The sequence below is a fragment of the Ips typographus genome, linkage group LG2 (assembly GCF_016097725.1).
Source record: "Ips typographus isolate SLU linkage group LG2, UJ_Ityp_2.0, whole genome shotgun sequence".
Taxonomy (NCBI): domain Eukaryota; kingdom Metazoa; phylum Arthropoda; class Insecta; order Coleoptera; family Curculionidae; genus Ips; species Ips typographus.
In genome coordinates, this window is record NC_138423.1 from 16,940,379 (window position 1) to 16,958,464 (window position 18,086).

The window sequence follows — 18,086 nt, forward strand, 5'->3', positions numbered from 1 at the left end:
ATTTTAAGATTAGATATTCAGTAAATAACACTCTGCATTTAACTTGGACAGATATTAAAAGGGCATGTAGACTGAAAATGCATGGTTCAACAATAGCATTATATTGTTTTATCAAATATGGTACGAAACTCATCTAAACTATAATCAAACTTCTATACCTACTACAGGTTAGTGAGTTAAATTATAATGCATACCGGATAAAAAGTAAGAGTATATCCAGATCGTATAGACAGTATCCTAAACTTAATTAATAATAGAACTGTGAAGTGTATGAATACTATAAATAATAAATGTAAAATATGGTAAAACTAAACAGGAAATACATACCTACAACTTGAAAAGATAAAGTTTTAGCTGCTTATATTTAACTGATTTTCCGTAAATGAACTTATTTTTCTTTGAATTTATTACTTAATATACGAAAAAAAGTTATGTATCAGAAAAAAAACATTTTGTACTTATATTTATTAAGATAGAAAGAAAGTAAATTTGTAGTTTTCATAGTCAAGTGTAAAATGTTGGTGTTGTTTAAAAAACCATAGTCCTTTCTCTACTATACCTAATTTATAACGAACGTATTGTCATCTAACGGCGGTCACGAGATTCACTTCGGCGGTCACGTGAATATGACCGGCGTCCACGTGATCGGGAACGAGATCTGGATCTTCTCGGCGATCGTGACCTACAAAGCGTAACTGGTTAAAGAGTCACTCCATGTTTTTATGTTTTATACATTTACTAAAATACACGTAGAAGTTTTATTAAAGTGGATCATTAAGATTTCTTTTCAGAAAATATAGCAAAACTTGCTAAAAATCATAAAGATATAAGTAGGTTTAGATAAGTCTTTAGTTTGTCTTTTTTTGGTTTCAGATTTTACATAAATGTAGATGTAGTAGAATCTCTATGACTCACTTTAATAAGACCATATAAGAGACTTAAAAACTGCTTTAAAACATGCACTAACATGAAAATAATAACAGTAATGGATCAATAGTTAAACGGAATTAGAATAACTTGTTCAACTTATGCAATAAATAATGATTAAGTAGTTTCAAATCAAATATTTAATAAAAATCCGCCTTTAATACAGTGAGTTCAAGTTTTCATTGGGATTACCCGATATCTTAGCAGTTCTTGAAGAACGGTTTTATCAATACTGTGCTCAGTTTGGTTTGTCAAAAAAATATAAATACTTTTTTGTAAACTGTAAGAACTATAAAGCAAAAACTAAAAAATATATAAAACTTTAACCCCCTGTATTTCTTTAACGAAGCTTTTCTCGAATATAGTTTATAATGCAAACTCATATTATTTTTTGATTCTCTATCGCTCTCTGAAGTTTCCGCTATGGAAACTGGACCACCCTGTATATTTCTTTACTCTGAATATTTTCTTGTGATGGTCCTGTTTGTACTACAATAGTTCTTTTCCAAATGCTTTACGCTTAACAGTGTTGTCGACGAGGGGTAGATCGCCGAAGTATTTTGGTGTACACACTCGAGGTATTATGAGGCACTTTTCCAGTATTACAAATCATTTTGAGGTATTTTTAAGGTATTTATAAGGCATTTCATAGAATTTTGAGGCATTGACTGTATATTTCAAAATGTTTTGCGATATTTTCATTGGAATTTTGAGCGAAATAAAGCCTAAATAAAGGGAATTTTGCGATATTTTAAGGTTAGTAAGTTTTTAAAGTTTAAATCACTATTTAACGGTCACGTGATTAATTTTGACAAATATCAACTGGCCTTTATAATGGTGCAAGCTCAGAATTGCATTATCAACGTCAAGTGACGTGTACTTTGCAATTTAATTTTTTACAACTGTCCAAATTTTATTTGTCAATTTTTCAAAGTTTAAACTGCGTTTTGAAGGTCACGTGACTATTTTTGACAATGTCAACTGGAGTTTACAATGTTGCAAGCTCAAAAAATTGAATTATCCAAGTCACGTGACGTGTATTTCGCGATTTAAGTTTTTACAACTGTCTAAATTTTATTTATCAATTTTCCAAAGTTTAAACTGCGTTTTGAAGGTCACGTCACTGTTTTTGACAATGTCAACTAGTTTTTACAGTGTTTGTGCTCAAAAATTGAATTATCAAAGTCACGTGACGTAGTTGTTACAATTTAAAGGCATCATCGGTCAGTTTAAATAATTTAAGGCATTTCAAGGTAATATGAAGCATTTTAGGCAGCTTTAAGGCATTATTACTACAAGGCATTTTGAGCAATAATAAAGCATTGTGAAGTATTTTAAAGGCATTTCAAGGTATTTTGTATGCAAAAAGGCATTTTGGTGTACCAAAAATTATCGGCCGTCTACCCCTCGGTTGTCGACGAGCACACTTATTTTAGGTATTCTCCATATTAATAGAAATATCTACAAGTATAAAAACCAAAAATTAAGACAGAAAATAGAAACAGAAACACGGTTCAATTTCTTCGAAAAATTCGTAATTATCAGTTTCATCTTTTTAGAAATTTAAATAAATAACTGTAGTTGTAGTGTTTGAAAGTACCGTAGTTTTCGTTTAACAAGAATCAATCGTGTTATGCAAAAACCAAATGACTTTATTAATTACTGAGATATCGACTTACCCTAGCATACTAACAAAAACAGGACAATGTAAATAAATTTGGTTCACCTAATCACTTGCAGCTTATTCTTGCAAAACGACGTTATCAATACTTTTTCTAGTTTGTATACCATTTTTTATCATTAATTGCACTGTAATTTTTTGACAGAAGATTTCAAAACTAAAAAGGTGTTCCAAAGTAAATGAACTGCGCGCCACCTCAACCCAGTAATTTTTGGGTCATTTTCAAACTAAACAGCAGATTTTGATTCAGTTTGGACTATAATTAAGCTTGATTGTCTGATGGGAAAAGCCTAGACTTTAGTGCACTATAACTGTACTCTACAGGGTGTGAAAAAAGCGCGTTAAAAAAAATTACATTTTTGAATAGTCTCTAATTAAACAATATTTGTTTTGGTTTCATTTTAACACAGTGAAGTGCTGTTTGTGCCTATTTCTCGGGACGTTTCCCAATTAGCGTCCTGTGTCTCAAGAAATATCGACTTGAGATTAAAGACATCAATTGGGAAACGCCCAAAAACGTACTGAGATATTGACCTAAACATAGCTTTTTTCCACTTTGCATACCGCAGTTATACTACATTGAAGTAAGTTTTTCAAAAAGCTAATAAATCAAGTCCAATAACAGTTAAAACCGCATTTAAGTTTAAAACTGTTCTAAATGATTAAATCTAAAGAGCCTACATAAAATAGCAAAGAATAACTAGATACTAGTCGGTTTTCTAGAGTGCAAATTGTATCAAAATTTTAATTGCTTTTCCTGTGGGAGTGAAGAAAAAACTGTATAAGAATTTAACTTTATAATTATCAACAATTAAAATCCCAAATATGCATTTGCGTCAACAAACAAAAAATTTTGTTTTAACTTGATCCATCACAAACTCACAAACACATAGCTTGATTAAACTGATATGAATAATAATCAATACAGTGTTAAGTCTCCATAAAGTTTTAAATAACCACACCAGGTACGCATTTCCCACAACAAATATAATTGTTGCAACAAAAATCCACCTCAACCTGGATCAAAATTTTCCTTTTTTTTAAGTAGTGTTTTGACATTCGAGTACATGCACAATTGGTTAATTTACTTTTTCTACTACGTCAGGGTAGTAACAAAAGTTTAAGAGCATCATAACACTACCATTAAAAGATTCTCCATAAAACTACAATATACGAAAGAATAATACATTCTTTATCTTAAGTATAGCCCACCAGACATTTACTTTGAATAGTAGTTGTTGTAGTAGTAGTAGAAAGCAGAAAATTAAAGCTGAAATTTCGGTGGTCAGTTGTAGTATTGTCGGATGCAGCGTTGCCACGATGATAGGAGCGAGATTCACGTGTAGTCGTGCAGCGTTGCAAATGGCGACAATGTGGGTGCAGCGTTGACCGAACGGGGAGGACGTTTTTTCAAAAATCGAAATACCGGCTGCGGCGCTTTAGAATTTGGTTTATGGGCGGTTTCACGCGATGTTTTTATAGATGATGAGGTGTTGTATTTTTCATAGAAATCCATGGGGACAGTAAGGAGGTGATGTGTTGTCTCAAGGGGGGATGAGTTGGTGGTAGAACAGCGCCATCGCTGACGATTTCCTGTAACGCCCACAAACCTGTTTACCTCCGTTCTTTCAAACCACACAAGCAGTTGTCTTCTTATAATTACCCTGTTTTATATTCACTAACTAAAATGATTGAATGAATGAAAATACAAAACTGTACTGGGTAAGGGTAAATATAAGAAAACCATACACATTTTGGCAAGTTTACTGAATTTAGATAATAGTGAGTTAATTTTCTCACAAAACCAGAACTTTTATTAAACATTTCAGAGAGCAGTATAGCTATAAGTATGTATTAAGAAGAATCACTATAAATGACCCTGTGAGGAATCCAAATTTGTAAAGAACTATCAAGTTAGGGATATTAATTAGAAATACCCTTCTAATAAATTGTTACATCATCGAGTTTTACTTTGATTTTCATCAGACATACTGAAAATCAAACTACATTAAGATTATTCACATAATAAACTTGCCAATGCAATAAACAGTTTCAATAAAACTGGATTTCAATAATAATAAATAAATCAAACATTCTTAAGTGTAAATAACAAAGTGACAAAAAAATAACAACTCTTGAAATAAAAGAAAAAATAGAAAAAATACTGACCTGTCTTTGGGGGAATAACCTCGCCTTCTGCCGCCTCCACCGCCACCGCCACCTCCTCTGCGAGATCTGCCACTTGACATTTCCACTCTAATTCTTGCACCACAACAGCGTCTGTAACAATATGTAACAGGTAAGTCAGATATTAATCCAATATGAAATATGTTTTTTGTCAATTTCCAGATGTGCAAGTCTAAAATAGGCTATAAATGTTTTATCTAGGTTAACATGTATGCTAAAACTATAAAAAAAAATCCCACTGTAAACATAGGCAGAAAGACCAAGTGGTCGATAGCCTTTTTTCTATTGAAAATAACGATTATTTATATATATATGTTTTATCTAGTAATTCAGTTCTTATATCAATTTGAGACTAATCAAGTTAGTAATAAAACCAAATGTCTCACTATAAAAGCTGTTATGTAGCACCATGGAAAACTGTATAAGTTCTGATTTAAAATGAGTATTTGTTTGGATTCTAGCTGGTTTTACTTTGTCGAAAGTGTAACCAACTTTGTTTCCTCAAATTAAGGCAAGAAGAATGAAATAAAAATTGTGCAATTTACTGAGGAGTGGGTGAGGAACACTTGGATATTCATTATAGTAGAATATAATGTAGGTCAGTTTTTTAATCATAACTTTTTGTTGCTTCATATGCTTTCAGAGAAATAAACACCTAATTTTATGGAGTTTTTGCTAGAGGTCATTTTTTTATTGTCACCCTGTATATTCTGTAGACTGTATTTATTCAATAAATTGTGTTACAGTGTCTAGTGTTTATTTTAAATTTTGATAAACAGCTTCTCAATCACTAAAAGGTAAAACAGTTTTATTTAATAATATTTTTTTTGTTTTATTGGTTAATCCATGGTAAAGCACAATACTAAACTTGTCAGTAAGTAGGTATAAATCTACAGTATTTACACAACATTTTTACTGAATTTTAAACTAATCTGGCAGATTTTGCTTTACTTCGACAAAAGATATATTATTATAGAATCTAACTTTATATGTTTTTTATAAAACAATACAATTTACTTGATTTTTAAAAACATTGACATTTGTAAACAGGTCTTAATTACTAAAATGGCATCTAAAAATACCTTGAGGCTTGAGGTAAATTCAAGTTTAGATTAGTGTGATTTAAAGAAACCATAAGCAAAAACCATCATTGAAAAGTAAGACCAAAACAGCTGGAAGTAACTGGAACTAGTAAATTAACTAGAGACTTTGGTAATGAGACTATAAGAAACTTGCTGAAACATTTGTCTAATTAAGCTAAAATCATCCCAAATAGATTCATAAAATATGAGAAGCCAAAAAATATTTTGTACTTATTTTCATATTCTTATCCTTTTGTCTAAAATCTGACAAGATTCATACAGTTTTAGTTTTATTACCTACTTAGCCAAAAACTGGAATACAAACCACTTTTCTAAAGACCACTTTTATAGATTCAGTTTAACTTTACTCTTCTATTGTTTAAACTCTAAAATTAGTATTGAATTGAAATCTAACAGTTAAACATCAGAGTGATATTTAATTGTAATCTATAAAACAGGCTTTAAGAATATAAGTAAGATAACCTCTTACTAGGAGTTTTACACCTTTATCCATTTTTTGCTTAATTTAATTACTTGAGCAGCTCTGTCTGAATTCACAACTGTAGAAATGAATGTGTTAGGCTGCAGTATAGTTGGTATGGTAATAGGTACTTATGTTGAAAACCAGCTTAAAATATGTATAAGTACCTAACCTAACTTAAGGGTTTAAGTTAAAACCTAAACCTAAAGTATACAACAATAAGCAGATGAACTAACATAAAAAATAAAAACTAAAGTTTTCTTGTATTTTATTTTTATTCAACAGTTTTTGGTAGCTCTGAAATACTTACGTTCCATCCAGTCCTCTGACAGCATCTTCAGCATCTCTGGAATCTTCAAATTCTACAAAAGCAAAACCGGGAGGATTGCGGGCCACCCAGACATTCCTTAAGGGGCCATATTTGCTAAATGCACTTTCTATTTCATGTTTACTGGCTGAGGATCCTAGGTTTCCTACATACACTTTGCAAGAAATGTCCCATTCCCTATAGCGAGACATGTCTGCTGTTTGACCTGCAAGAAAACAGAAATTAGTTCTATAGGAGGTTATGTATAGCTTTGGAATAAGGTTTGGATTCTTTCTTTGGTAAAAAAATGCCAGTAGATGAAGGACGGCATAAATCATGAGATTCCATAAATAATAGTGAACTTTTTACCTTTAATCTTTAAAAATATGTATTTGCAATATCACTGAGATTGTTGGTAGAAATGCAATAATTGAAATAACAACTTGGAAAAAGAAAAAGATAATATCTGATTTCCAAATTCGAAAATCAACTCTTTCCAAATTAGAATTATTACAAAATTGAAAATAATAAATATCACTGTCACTGTCATTAGTGCCACTGTCACAAAAAAATATATTTGTCTGTCAAAAGTGTCAAACGAAGGTTGTATCTGACAGACGACACATTTGGTCTATTCTTCTTTTTTTAAATTTTATTACAAAACAAGAAGTGATTACCATTCTATTAAGTCCGTTACTTTTCAACATTTATACTAGATCCTTCAAAGACAACCTAGTTGAAGACACAAGCGTTCTGCAATATGCTGATAAGATGGTTGTTTACTGTAGTGGAAAGGAGATTGATGCATGTCTAAATAAGCTCCAAGGGGTATTAATAAATATTGAGTATTGGTCAGATAGAAATACAAATAATATGGAGTTGTCAACGGAAAAGGAAGGGGGTGAAGGAGGTACGTTAATAGAAGGCTTCAATTCAGGAGTAAAGTAAATTGATTTTACTATGGAACACAAATATCAAGGCTTAAAATTTGACGGACAAATGAAATAGACTACTCACATAAATAATGTCTGTCAGAGAGCAGGTAAAGCTATTAATGTCGTGAAGGCTCTTACAAGGGTTTGGTGAGATGCAGACCCTGTGACGCTGTTGAATGGTTAATAAGGGTATGATTCGCTCACATTTGGAGTATGCTTGCCAGGCTATTTTCTCAACATCTCAACTTAATAGGAATAAGATTAGTAGGACTCTGAATTAGGCCTTAAGGATCCTCACGGGTTGTATGCGTTCTACTCCTGCAAATGTCCTGTTGACAGAGTGTGCCGAGATGCCAATGAATTTGAGATGGGACTGGGTTTGGGCAAAATATGCTCTGAAACATCTCGCTCGAGAGCGGAGTTTGGTCAGGGAAAGGATGCTGCAGTTTTATGGAGTATACAGTATACCATCGGGAACCTGGTGTATTGGGCCAATAGGTTGGTGCCACCGTACTTGGAGGGTGTTTGTCTGGCACTACAGTACATGGATAATATTAAAATATCTCGGAATCTGCCATGTTATGAATGTCAGATTATGAAAGTTCAGTTCATGGATTCTGGGATTCCAAAAGAACATTTGGGTGCTGAGCAGCTGTGCGATGAAATTGTCTTGAATACATTTCATGATTTTACTTTGTTGTACACAGATGCATCTGTGGATGGAGTTACTAATAAGAGTGGTTTTGGGGTGTACATACAATGCTTCAATGGGTTGGGGTATTCAAAGAAGAACAACTGATGCCATGGACATCTGCACCTCAGAGATATGATGGGCAATGGAGGCGGCTTTGGAGTGGTGTGCGGATCGGCGGATTCTGATTTTGTTGGATTCCAAAAGTGGATTGCAGAAAATCGCAAGAGTTGGTACCGATAATGCTAATGACTTGCACTTTGAAGACAAAAGAAAAAATTGGGGAGAAAAGTTGAATTTTTGTGGATAGCCGGCCATTCTAACATTAGAGGGAACGAAAAGGCTGACGAGCTTGCCAGGAGTGGAAGAGAGGACAATTTGGTGATTGGGGATAAATATACAGACTTATACGAATTTCTTGAGGGCTATTAAAGATCGTATATAAACTTCATGGATTAGTTCTTACAGAAGCATAGGTATACAAAAAGGGAGTGCATATTTGTGAGCGTGTTTGTCTGTAGGATGAGATCTGGACATTGTCGCATTCCAAAGCATAAGGCTAGAATAGGTATATTGGATTCCTCGGATTGATCTTGTGGAGTGGAAGGAGATTTGGATCATGTTTTCTTGAGATGTGAAAGTCAGGAAGTTAAATCCTTGTATGGTATACTTGCAGCCTTTTTCCCGACTCCTTTGCGTATGGCGGAAATTCTCAGTGAACCACAACATCCGGGATTCAGGAAAATTTATAGATTTTTGGAGGATGAACATTTGATTGGTGTGCTGGTTTTTCATGGCTGTTGCTTTGAGTGTTTTGGTTTGCTTGGAAGATTCATGCTTTTGCTTTGGACTTGTTGATTTCCCGCATTGTCATTATCTAATCCTTGGGAGTTGTCCCCAGTGTGTAATGTCCTAATTTTCTCAAAGAAAGAGTTTTTACGTGTAACCCTTTATTGCCAATCTGTTTGTAGGAGCAGTCCCGACGCGCTTCAGGCGCTCTCAATCTTGGCAGTTGTTGAAGCATCTTAGACAGGAAGAAGTTTGGCTGGATGCTGTTAAGAAAGAGGCCATTGAAACTCTCGAATAGAACAAAACAAGAAGTATCCTAATTTCTTTTACACTACTAATTAATAACGACAGCGAAGGCGGAGTGCTCAATCGGACGTGGGCGATATGGAAAATTCGCCCGAGTTTTACAGTCTATTTTTTCTATGACTAATTGGAATTCCTTACCAAATTTCACACAAATTAACACTCAATGTTTGAAACGTTTCCGCGTTTACATTATCACTTTTGACGCAGCCAAAGTTTGACCGGGGTCCCGGATTGTCACCGGACAGTTGATTAACTCCTGAAACTTGAACTGCTTTTTTATTGCCTCAAAACAGTCAAAACATAAGCCAAAATGCAATATTTTGATGCCAACTGTTAGTGAGGATGACAATCAGAAGAATTATTTTGTTTACGTTTTAGATTAGCTGTAATTGTTCTATTTCATATCGCACGCTGAAAATTGCCTGTGATTGGTCTATTTAATATCGCACAGTTGCGGAAAGCCTAGGATTCTCTATTCGTTCAACCGTTGGCAATTGCCTACTTATCTCTTCTCTAAACTCCTGTTAAGGAGTGAACCAATATCCCTGTATGAGTTGAAAAAATTTTTTTGTGAATGAAAAGGTAAACTCAGGAACTTAACAAAGTACAACAATGGTACTACGAGCATGTACGAGTACGACAATGCAAATGATGGTAAATCTTCTTTAAGAAAGAGTATACCAGGTGTCCAAGAGCACCCTGGACATAGGAGATTAACATGGGAAAACGGTTTTGATTTTTTTGCGCCTGTACGGTGGATTTGATTGAAAAATCGTATTAATGAAAGTTGTAGTACCTATCACGGGCTAGTTTTCTGTATTTTTTTCAGATCTCTAACTTGAGCCGTTTTGTCGTAAAACACGAACAAAAATACGAAAATTTAAACTTTTTACTTGCACTGTATAAGCGGTTGTCGAGCAACCGTACCAGCAACAATGATCTGTTTACCCGTTGCCCGACAACCGCCTATACAGTGCAGGCCAAAAGTTTAAATTTTCTCATTTTTGTTCGTGTTTTACGACAAAACGGCTCAAGTTAGAGATCTGAAAAAAATACAGAAAACTAGTCCGTGATAGGTACTACAACTTTCATTAATACGATTTTTCAATCAAATCAACCGTACAGGCGCAAAAAAATCAAAACTGTTTTCCCATGTTAATCTCCTATGTCCAGGATGCTCTTGGACACCTGGTATTTCTGAAAGCGCCTATTCGAGTAATCCCGTATCGATTTGATCTGTCAAATATCAAATTCAAATGTTAGCTGTCAAAAGTAAAAACAATTAATTGGAAATATGGGAATTTCTGGGTATATTATGAAATTTCCCTATAGAATTACCGAAAAGTTCCAGTTTTCCGCACGAAAATGGTGTTTAGTCGTATCAAAATGAACGCGAAAAGACTTCGGGAAATTCAACGTTTCAAAAAGCGGCCGTAAACCAAACCGTAAAGCGTTGTACTTTGGATTAAAACCATTTCAAACATGACTTCAACAACGAAATGCGGTAAACTCTCACAAGGTAAGCAAGATTTATGCTGTATTCTAGCTAGAAGTAGCATTAATTTGCAATGTTTTGTTTATTCTGAGGTGTTGCCTACAATTTTTCTATCATAGGAGTAAGAAAAACTTATTGGAAAATGCCTAACTTTAAGCTAATTGCAATCTGGGCCAAACAACTTTTTTATTTATTTTGGGTAGGCTTCAATGACCCCCCTGCAAGTTGTTTCATTTCCTGGTGTCTGACACAGTTTTTTAAATTTAGAAACTGCAGTTTGTTTTTGGATTGCATACTAGGTGTTTTGCAATATGTATTTAATTTGTCTGTGAAGAAAAATAGAAGTTAAGTACAAAGGAAAATAAAATAATACTTAGTGTGAGTTGTGAGTGTATCCAGAATCACCTACATTTTACAAAAAATGTCACTTTCCAATCACAAATCACAGAAATTTATAAAATTGCAGTTTTAAAAAAAGTACAGTTTGATTGTTTAGTTAAAAACCTTGTTTAAAGTGTTTTTACATAGATTCCATTGGGACAGTTTCTTTTTGTCTACAGTTTTTAATTTTGGTCTAGGTAAGACCCTTTTTTTCCTTTGGAACACCCTATAAATGATTGATTCATTGGATAGCTTTTTTTATGCTGGATAGCTTTTAAGGTAAGTAATGACTTTACTTATGCAATAAAATAAAATAATGCACAGCAAAAACTTGGACCTACCTTGCTCTAATACCATTTTAAATAATAAATATAAGTAACTGTTCAAGTTTAATAATTCTTCTTAATACATTAATTTTCCTATATTACTCTGTTTCTCAGATATTTAATAAAAAATATGGTTTTGTCATTGAAACACTGGTTTAAACATTATTTAAATTCTGGTCCTAAAAGGTTTGTTAATGTGATATTTTGGCCTTCGGTAGACATTATCACATGATTACTGCCACATAGAAAGGTCATAGGAAGGAAAAACCTACCCACAGGGTGATCCATGTTAACTAACTAGTCTGACTGATCATTCATCAAAACTGACAGAGAAATCATCTGTATTTTATTGTTTGGGAGAAAAGAACATTCAATTTAGAAGAAATCCATGTACTTATACTTTTTCTTGAGCAATACCAAAGTAATGTTATAGAAAGGTTTTATGTACAAAGTTGAACTTTTTCTTACTTGCTGCCCCTTGTCATATACAAATTAACCTCAAACAACTGAGACAACAAGATACAAACTGAACAACAGACCACCTCACTAATGTATCTGCATTAAGTCTTAACCTTGTCTTAAACTTACCCTTCGACTAACTGGAAATTTAACCATCTTTTAAAATAACACCATGTCAATTTGGTGCAAATGGAAGTAAAAGCTTTACACTTTTATGTTTTCATGTTTCCATTATTTCAGATTAAATTAGAACATTAAATGAGCATCTTCTAACTGCACCTTACATATTTTACTATTTGAAACTTTATGCCTTGGTACTGAATGACATCAGTTTACACACTGGATGTATTGAGTTCGAGTATATCTGATTATTACACACAAGATAAAGTGACGTCATTTTAGTTGAGCTGAAATTATGATAAAATTCTCACTTAAAACATTGTCCTGATCAGAGACAATAAATTTTGTTTCTAATCAGCAATTTTCTCTTCAGTCTTTGAATAAACCACACAAGTGGTTTTAGGGTTCATATTTTCACCAACCAGTAAATTATTCTTTGAATTTTTATGAAAACTACAGAATTGATGAGTGACCACATAATTTCAGTTTCTATAGAAACTATAGTAAAATCATATCAATAGATCAATAGATTGTAGTAAACATTTGATAATTTCAATTTACCACCTATTTTAAATATTTATGTACTTAATTATTGCCTAACTAAATAAGGGGTACATCTTTTAGAACCTAGATAGACTGTATTTTAATAATATGCCCTACTGCTTTACTCACCACATTTGTTAAACTGAAAAACTACCTTTATGATACAGTTTGACCACTATTGTATCAACAACAAATATCGCGAAATATGAAGGTTATTATTATTGCAATATCGTTTTGGATGGTTTAGTAGGGTCTGATAATAAACAATTCATGATAAGATTATAGGATTTTGTTTCTATTGAAGTAGACTCACAGTCTTGGTTGTGCTTTTTTGCACAAAAATGCTAAAAGTTTGAACCTGTGTGTGTAAATAATATTTTCTGCATAATGAAATTGGTTTTGGCGCAATTATTTTTTGCTCCGGTTGTTAAAAAAAGTGGAGTTATACTCGTAAAACAAATTGACTGTCATCATTATGGTGGTAAGCTATTTTGAATTATACACATTACTTTTGTGTTTATGTTTAATTATTCTAATTAGTTATAAATGTTTTAAACTTTATTAATTTTCCACTAATTATGCTACACCTAATAATATAAATTCATTATTTGTGATTTGACTGAAGCATTTTGGAAACAAAGGAAAAACTTTGCATAGAAGACCACTTAATCACATTGTTGGTGGTCCATATTTCTTGATTTGCTGCATTATTATACTCTGAATAACTAAAATGAACACTCCAGTGTTGTTATCATTAACTTGAGAAACACTATTGAAGTATATGAATTTATTTAATTCTTGATGATATAATATTCATTATTAACGTCACTTAGTTATTGGGAGTAAGTTACAACTTTTACAACAAAATTGTAAAAGTATATAATATAACTAAAATAACAAAAAGGCACATTGATACTATTAATTTTGGTATCAAACGTAGCTTAATACAAGTGTTTGTTTTTGTTGTTTTTGTACTGTATTCAGGCATAGTTAAACCCTATAAGCTTAAAAGGTTGTTATCAGTGATGACGATCGCGTTTGTAACACTCGACGTTGTTACTTTGCACTATAGACGCTGTTTTTCAAAATGTATGAAAATATTAGCATTCTAATAAAAATACTCTGCTAATTGTTATTTTAAAATAAAAACATTAGTAACAACAACAAAAATGACATCAACCATTGCAAATCAATGGTCTTGACAAGGATGGGACAAAACTACAGTGGATGTAATTTGATAGTCATAAGAATTCAGGAAAGTGGTCATGGAGTGGCGAGTTTTTAAGGATTAAACAAAAAGATACCCCAAAAAAATTGGTCAACGTTGACGCCTTCTAGCGGGCAAACGGCTAACCAATCGATTTTTATACGTCAATGGAAAGCTCATTTCATTGGCTGTCCATCAACGTATAAAAGTATATACAAAGTGCTTCAAATACACGTGTGTTCTTTACTGTTTAGTGATAGGATGCATCACAAACATTTTTTTACTTGTTTAAGGCTAATTTGACTATAGAAAATTAGGAAAACACGGTCACGTGACTTACTGATCTACCTGACGTAATGCTTGGAAATTTTTTGAAAAACTGTTTTTGCAAATGACAATTTTCGTAAGGGTCAAATTTGCCTGAAACACCGCCACTATCCTAATGGGTTTTGCGCGTTAGGTTGGCCAGTTGGTGCAAGCGAAAATCGACCTTAATGATTGTATTTCTACAGTTTTGCTACTACCCTAGATTTGGCAATCATTGTGCTAGGTTTGTGCCAAATATCAGGGCCGTATCTGCCCGATTTAAAAAAAATCCTTTAAAGATATTAGAGCCCTAACAGTCAAGGAAAACATTTGTAATAGTTAGCTTTGGCGCCCTCTGGCGGCCAAACGAAGCAACCTATCAACACAGGCGGCCATATTTTTTTGAAAGCCCATTTTATTTTCTATCCATTGACATATAAAGTCTATACAAAGTGTTGTGTGTGACAAAAAAGACAGTTTTGACTAACTACTAATTTAACCTTCATTAATTCAGTTATTTTGACAGTTACAGGGTGGTTCAATGTATCAATTTAAAAAGTGATTTTTTAAATAAGTGGCGTAATACAAACTTCTTGAATTTTGAACAGAGAATCAGACTGAATAGACTTTCTGTCCTTTTTTAGAACTGATTTTTTGACCACACTGTATTATATATTTTGACGTCTTTCTGCGCCCATTCCTAGAACAAACCTTGTCCAACATGACAAAACACAAAAACGAAGAAAAAACCTTTCCTGTTCCTGTCACGTTTAAGGGGGTAGCGTAGGAAGAGAAACAAGATCGTAGCTTAAGTATGTCTTCTTTATTAGGCAGTGAACACTGACCAAGAGGGGGTGTGTGGGTGTGTACGTCTAGTGGTAGGTGCGTAAGCCCTTCTGAAGTGTCGCCAAGTCGTCCAAGTGTAACGAGCCGTCCGGGCACTAGAAAGTTCGGACTGTCGCTCGTGACCTCCCTCTGGGGATGACCCCAGAGTTCGGTCCTCTTCGATGGCTTGAGACGCTGATTAAATACCCACATCGTGACCCCAATTTGCCGGTCTTGCTGATTCAGACAGTGCACTAGGGGAGACCGGGGCCCGACTAGGTAACGGAACTTAGTGCAATTTATGTTATTCGTGACATCTCCCCCTTCCAACAAGTGTTCGCCCCGAACACTAAAAGTCCATGTTTACAAAATCAACTCACTTATTTTCTATTCTTATTTTCTAATGCAGGTGGGGGAGTACTTTATTTAAACCAACCTATCATCAAATATTACTTCTTAAACTAACACATGTTACTTATCTTCTAGAAAAGGGGTGGAAAAACTTTATTGAACAAATATCTTAACTACTTCTCGATTTTTAAACGTTGCCATGTTTGCATACCCAAAAAACACTTATTCCTTTCGTTGGGTCACCTTTCTCAACCTTGTTGTTGCGTCCATCTTCTTGCCTTCTCATTTAAGCGTAAATTGTCCCCTGCATCGGGCACCATCTTCTAGTACCTTCTCTCGGCACTACATTGTCTAAGCGGAAATCCATCGCTTAGCTTCGACATCTTTGGTCCATTGCGTGCTCTCTTTTTAGCACACGTTGCTTTGGACTACTATACATCATTTCTAAGCCCATCTGGAGAACCTTCTTCAGCCCGTCATTTAAGGGACTCTGGGTGCACGCGGCTGTAGAACCGACGGTGCGGAACCCATCCGAAGATGCTGGTTTCTCCTAGGCTTGCTCCTCTTCTTCTCGCTTCTATAATCAGGTCAATTTGTCGATGGACGCAACGAGGTAATTAGGTGGCCCCTAAAGTCAACAATTAATTAGCAAACAAGCCCGACTCCAATAACATAAACAGACAACATGTATTTATAAACAAAACACCTTATACTTGCGCGATTTTGCTACCTCAGCAAAGTACCTAGGTCGGGAATGGCGTCACTGGTCTAGAAATCGAGATATTGTTATTGCATTAACTATACATACACTTATTTTATGAAACCTAGTTATCAAAAGTTCAGTTTTATCTTACCCAATACACTACAAACTAAAATGTGCTCCTATACACTAAAATGTTTAGGGCAACCTACAGGCCGCTCTTGATATAGCCCTACTCAGTTCAAGCAACTGCGGACCTGCAGGCTGGTCCTTCAAAACTCGTCTTGATTCTTCTGGGGTGTGCTTGAACTTGTGGGGGTGGGCATGGTTGAGTCGTCTTCCTGATCTCTCTTTCTTTCTCTCTCTTCTTTCTTCTGGTCTTTGCCTCTCTTCTTTTTCCTCTGTTATTCCTTCATCTTTTCCCTGTGACTTAATTGGCTTCAATTTGCGAGGGTGTGTCTATCAATATGAAGATTAATAGACGGGGATTGAACGGGGCGCCTCCACCATGTCACGTTTAAGGGGGTAGCGTAGGAAGAGAAACAAGATCGTAGCTTAAGTATGTCTTCTTTATTAGGCAGTGAACACTGACCAAGAGGGGGTGTGTGGGTGTGTACGTCTAGTGGTAGGTGCGTAAGCCCTTCTGAAGTGTCGCCAAGTCGTCCAAGTGTAACGAGCCGTCCGGGCACTAGAAAGTTCGGACTGTCGCTCGTGACCTCCCTCTGGGGATGACCCCAGAGTTCGGTCCTCTTCGATGGCTTGAGACGCTGATTAAATACCCACATCGTGACCCCAATTTGCCGGTCTTGCTGATTCAGACAGTGCACTAGGGGAGACCGGGGCCCGACTAGGTAACGGAACTTAGTGCAATTTATGTTATTCGTGACAATATGTATAAATTAAAATTCACCTAAAATGGGAAATATCTCAGAAACGGATACAGATGACATTAATACACGAAATATGTCTAGAATTTGACATAGAATACAAATATGAAAAAATATACAAGGTATCCTATTTTCCGGTATCCGGTTTTTTTAGACTCTCCAGTTGTGATAATTCAGGAAGTTAGTGGGTATTGTTAGGCTAGGTTAGGTTAGGTTAATTATTAGGAATTACTGGGCATTAAAAAAAATTAGTGGGCATTACTGGCATATTAAGAATTTGTGTAGAAAATTTTACCTTTATACACAGAGTGGACTATATTCACTTCACTTCCTGTTTTTTGTACATTTTGTACTGACTTTTGTTATGAGTTTACCACTAACTTAAAATACAGTCATTCCTGTGGACATCGTTACCCACCATTAATGCAACTACCATGCGAAATTGTTTATTTTCTGCAACCCACGGCAGTCGGTTTTATTTAAATCCTACAATAAAATCAGATCTGGATAATTTCCAATTTTCGAAACGTAAAAATAAGTTTTCTGACACTTTTCCAGTCGTTGCCTATCTATATTTATGTTTTATTATCTGTCCGTTGAGTAACGTTGCTTCTTATTGTTGTTAGGTGCTGTGTTGCGGTGATTAGTGTCTGTTTTCTTTAGCGATACCAAAGTATAACATTTTCTAGTAACACTAGATGTTTAACTGATTTGTTTTGCTGGGTACGAAATCATACACCCAATTAAGCGCTTATAGGCATAGTAATGTCGATAATAATGGTTCGCATCAAGTCATGTTTATATAATTAACTTGTGCATTCCCACTCTACAATAGCTAATCCAGAGTTTGATGATTTTTACAGTGTAATTTACTATCCATATTATAACTGATGCTGCACGACATTGCTTTATAAGTTTAAACTACAAAGCAGTCAGTTATAAAAATCTTTTTTTTTGAGTGAGACTTTAATAAAGGTATTGTGATGTATTATGATGGATATTACGTGGGTGAACCACATTCGTGGAAACGCAAATACAGAGTGAATCGAAAAGAACGTCTCAAAAAACGTCTCACGTCTCACGTCTGGAAGACTTAACTG

General features: G+C 34.4%; 2 protein-coding genes across 9 annotated transcripts in view; one reads left to right on the forward strand and one right to left on the reverse strand.

The window, feature by feature from the left end:
* Nucleotides 1–85: 85 nt before the first annotated feature.
* LOC145724802 (RNA-binding protein 1-like) lies at nt 86–17,439 on the reverse strand. Of its 8 annotated transcripts, XM_081973238.1 has the most exons (6): nt 12,840–12,948; nt 8,966–9,343; nt 6,669–6,891; nt 4,778–4,888; nt 3,832–4,201; nt 86–682 (listed from the first exon to the last, which is right to left on the reverse strand). In XM_081973238.1, exons 2-5 carry the CDS (start codon nt 9,084–9,086, stop codon nt 4,153–4,155), a joined length of 504 nt encoding a protein of 167 aa, XP_081829364.1. In that variant the 5' UTR covers nt 9,087–9,343; nt 12,840–12,948; the 3' UTR covers nt 86–682; nt 3,832–4,152. The 8 variants fall into 8 exon arrangements, with proteins under 8 accessions (XP_081829364.1, XP_081829362.1, XP_081829363.1 ...); XM_081973236.1 differs by lacking the exon at nt 3,832–4,201; XM_081973237.1 differs by lacking the exons at nt 3,832–4,201; nt 12,840–12,948 and adding an exon at nt 12,177–12,342.
* A 179-nt stretch (nt 17,440–17,618) lies between these two features.
* The window catches only part of C3G (C3G guanyl-nucleotide exchange factor), a 29,800-nt gene continuing 29,332 nt past the window's right edge, over nt 17,619–18,086 (forward strand). The window contains 2 exon segments of the mRNA XM_081973222.1: nt 17,619–18,054; nt 18,057–18,086. Of these exon segments, the coding sequence (XP_081829348.1) occupies nt 17,970–18,054; nt 18,057–18,086 (115 nt within the window). The 5' untranslated portion in view covers nt 17,619–17,969.

Bases quoted from the DNA above. Each gene is read 5' to 3' on its own strand.
- LOC145724802 (XM_081973236.1), bottom strand. From the start codon at position 9,086: ATGAAAAACCAGCACACCAATCAAATGTTCATCCTCCAAAAATCTATA. The intron at 4,889-6,668 runs GTAAGTATTTCA...ATATTGTTACAG, and splicing joins GTCAGAGGACTGGATGGAAC to ACGCTGTTGTGGTGCAAGAA. The intron at 683-4,777 runs GTCAGTATTTTT...TACGCTTTGTAG, and splicing joins GGTTATTCCCCCAAAGACAG to GTCACGATCGCCGAGAAGAT.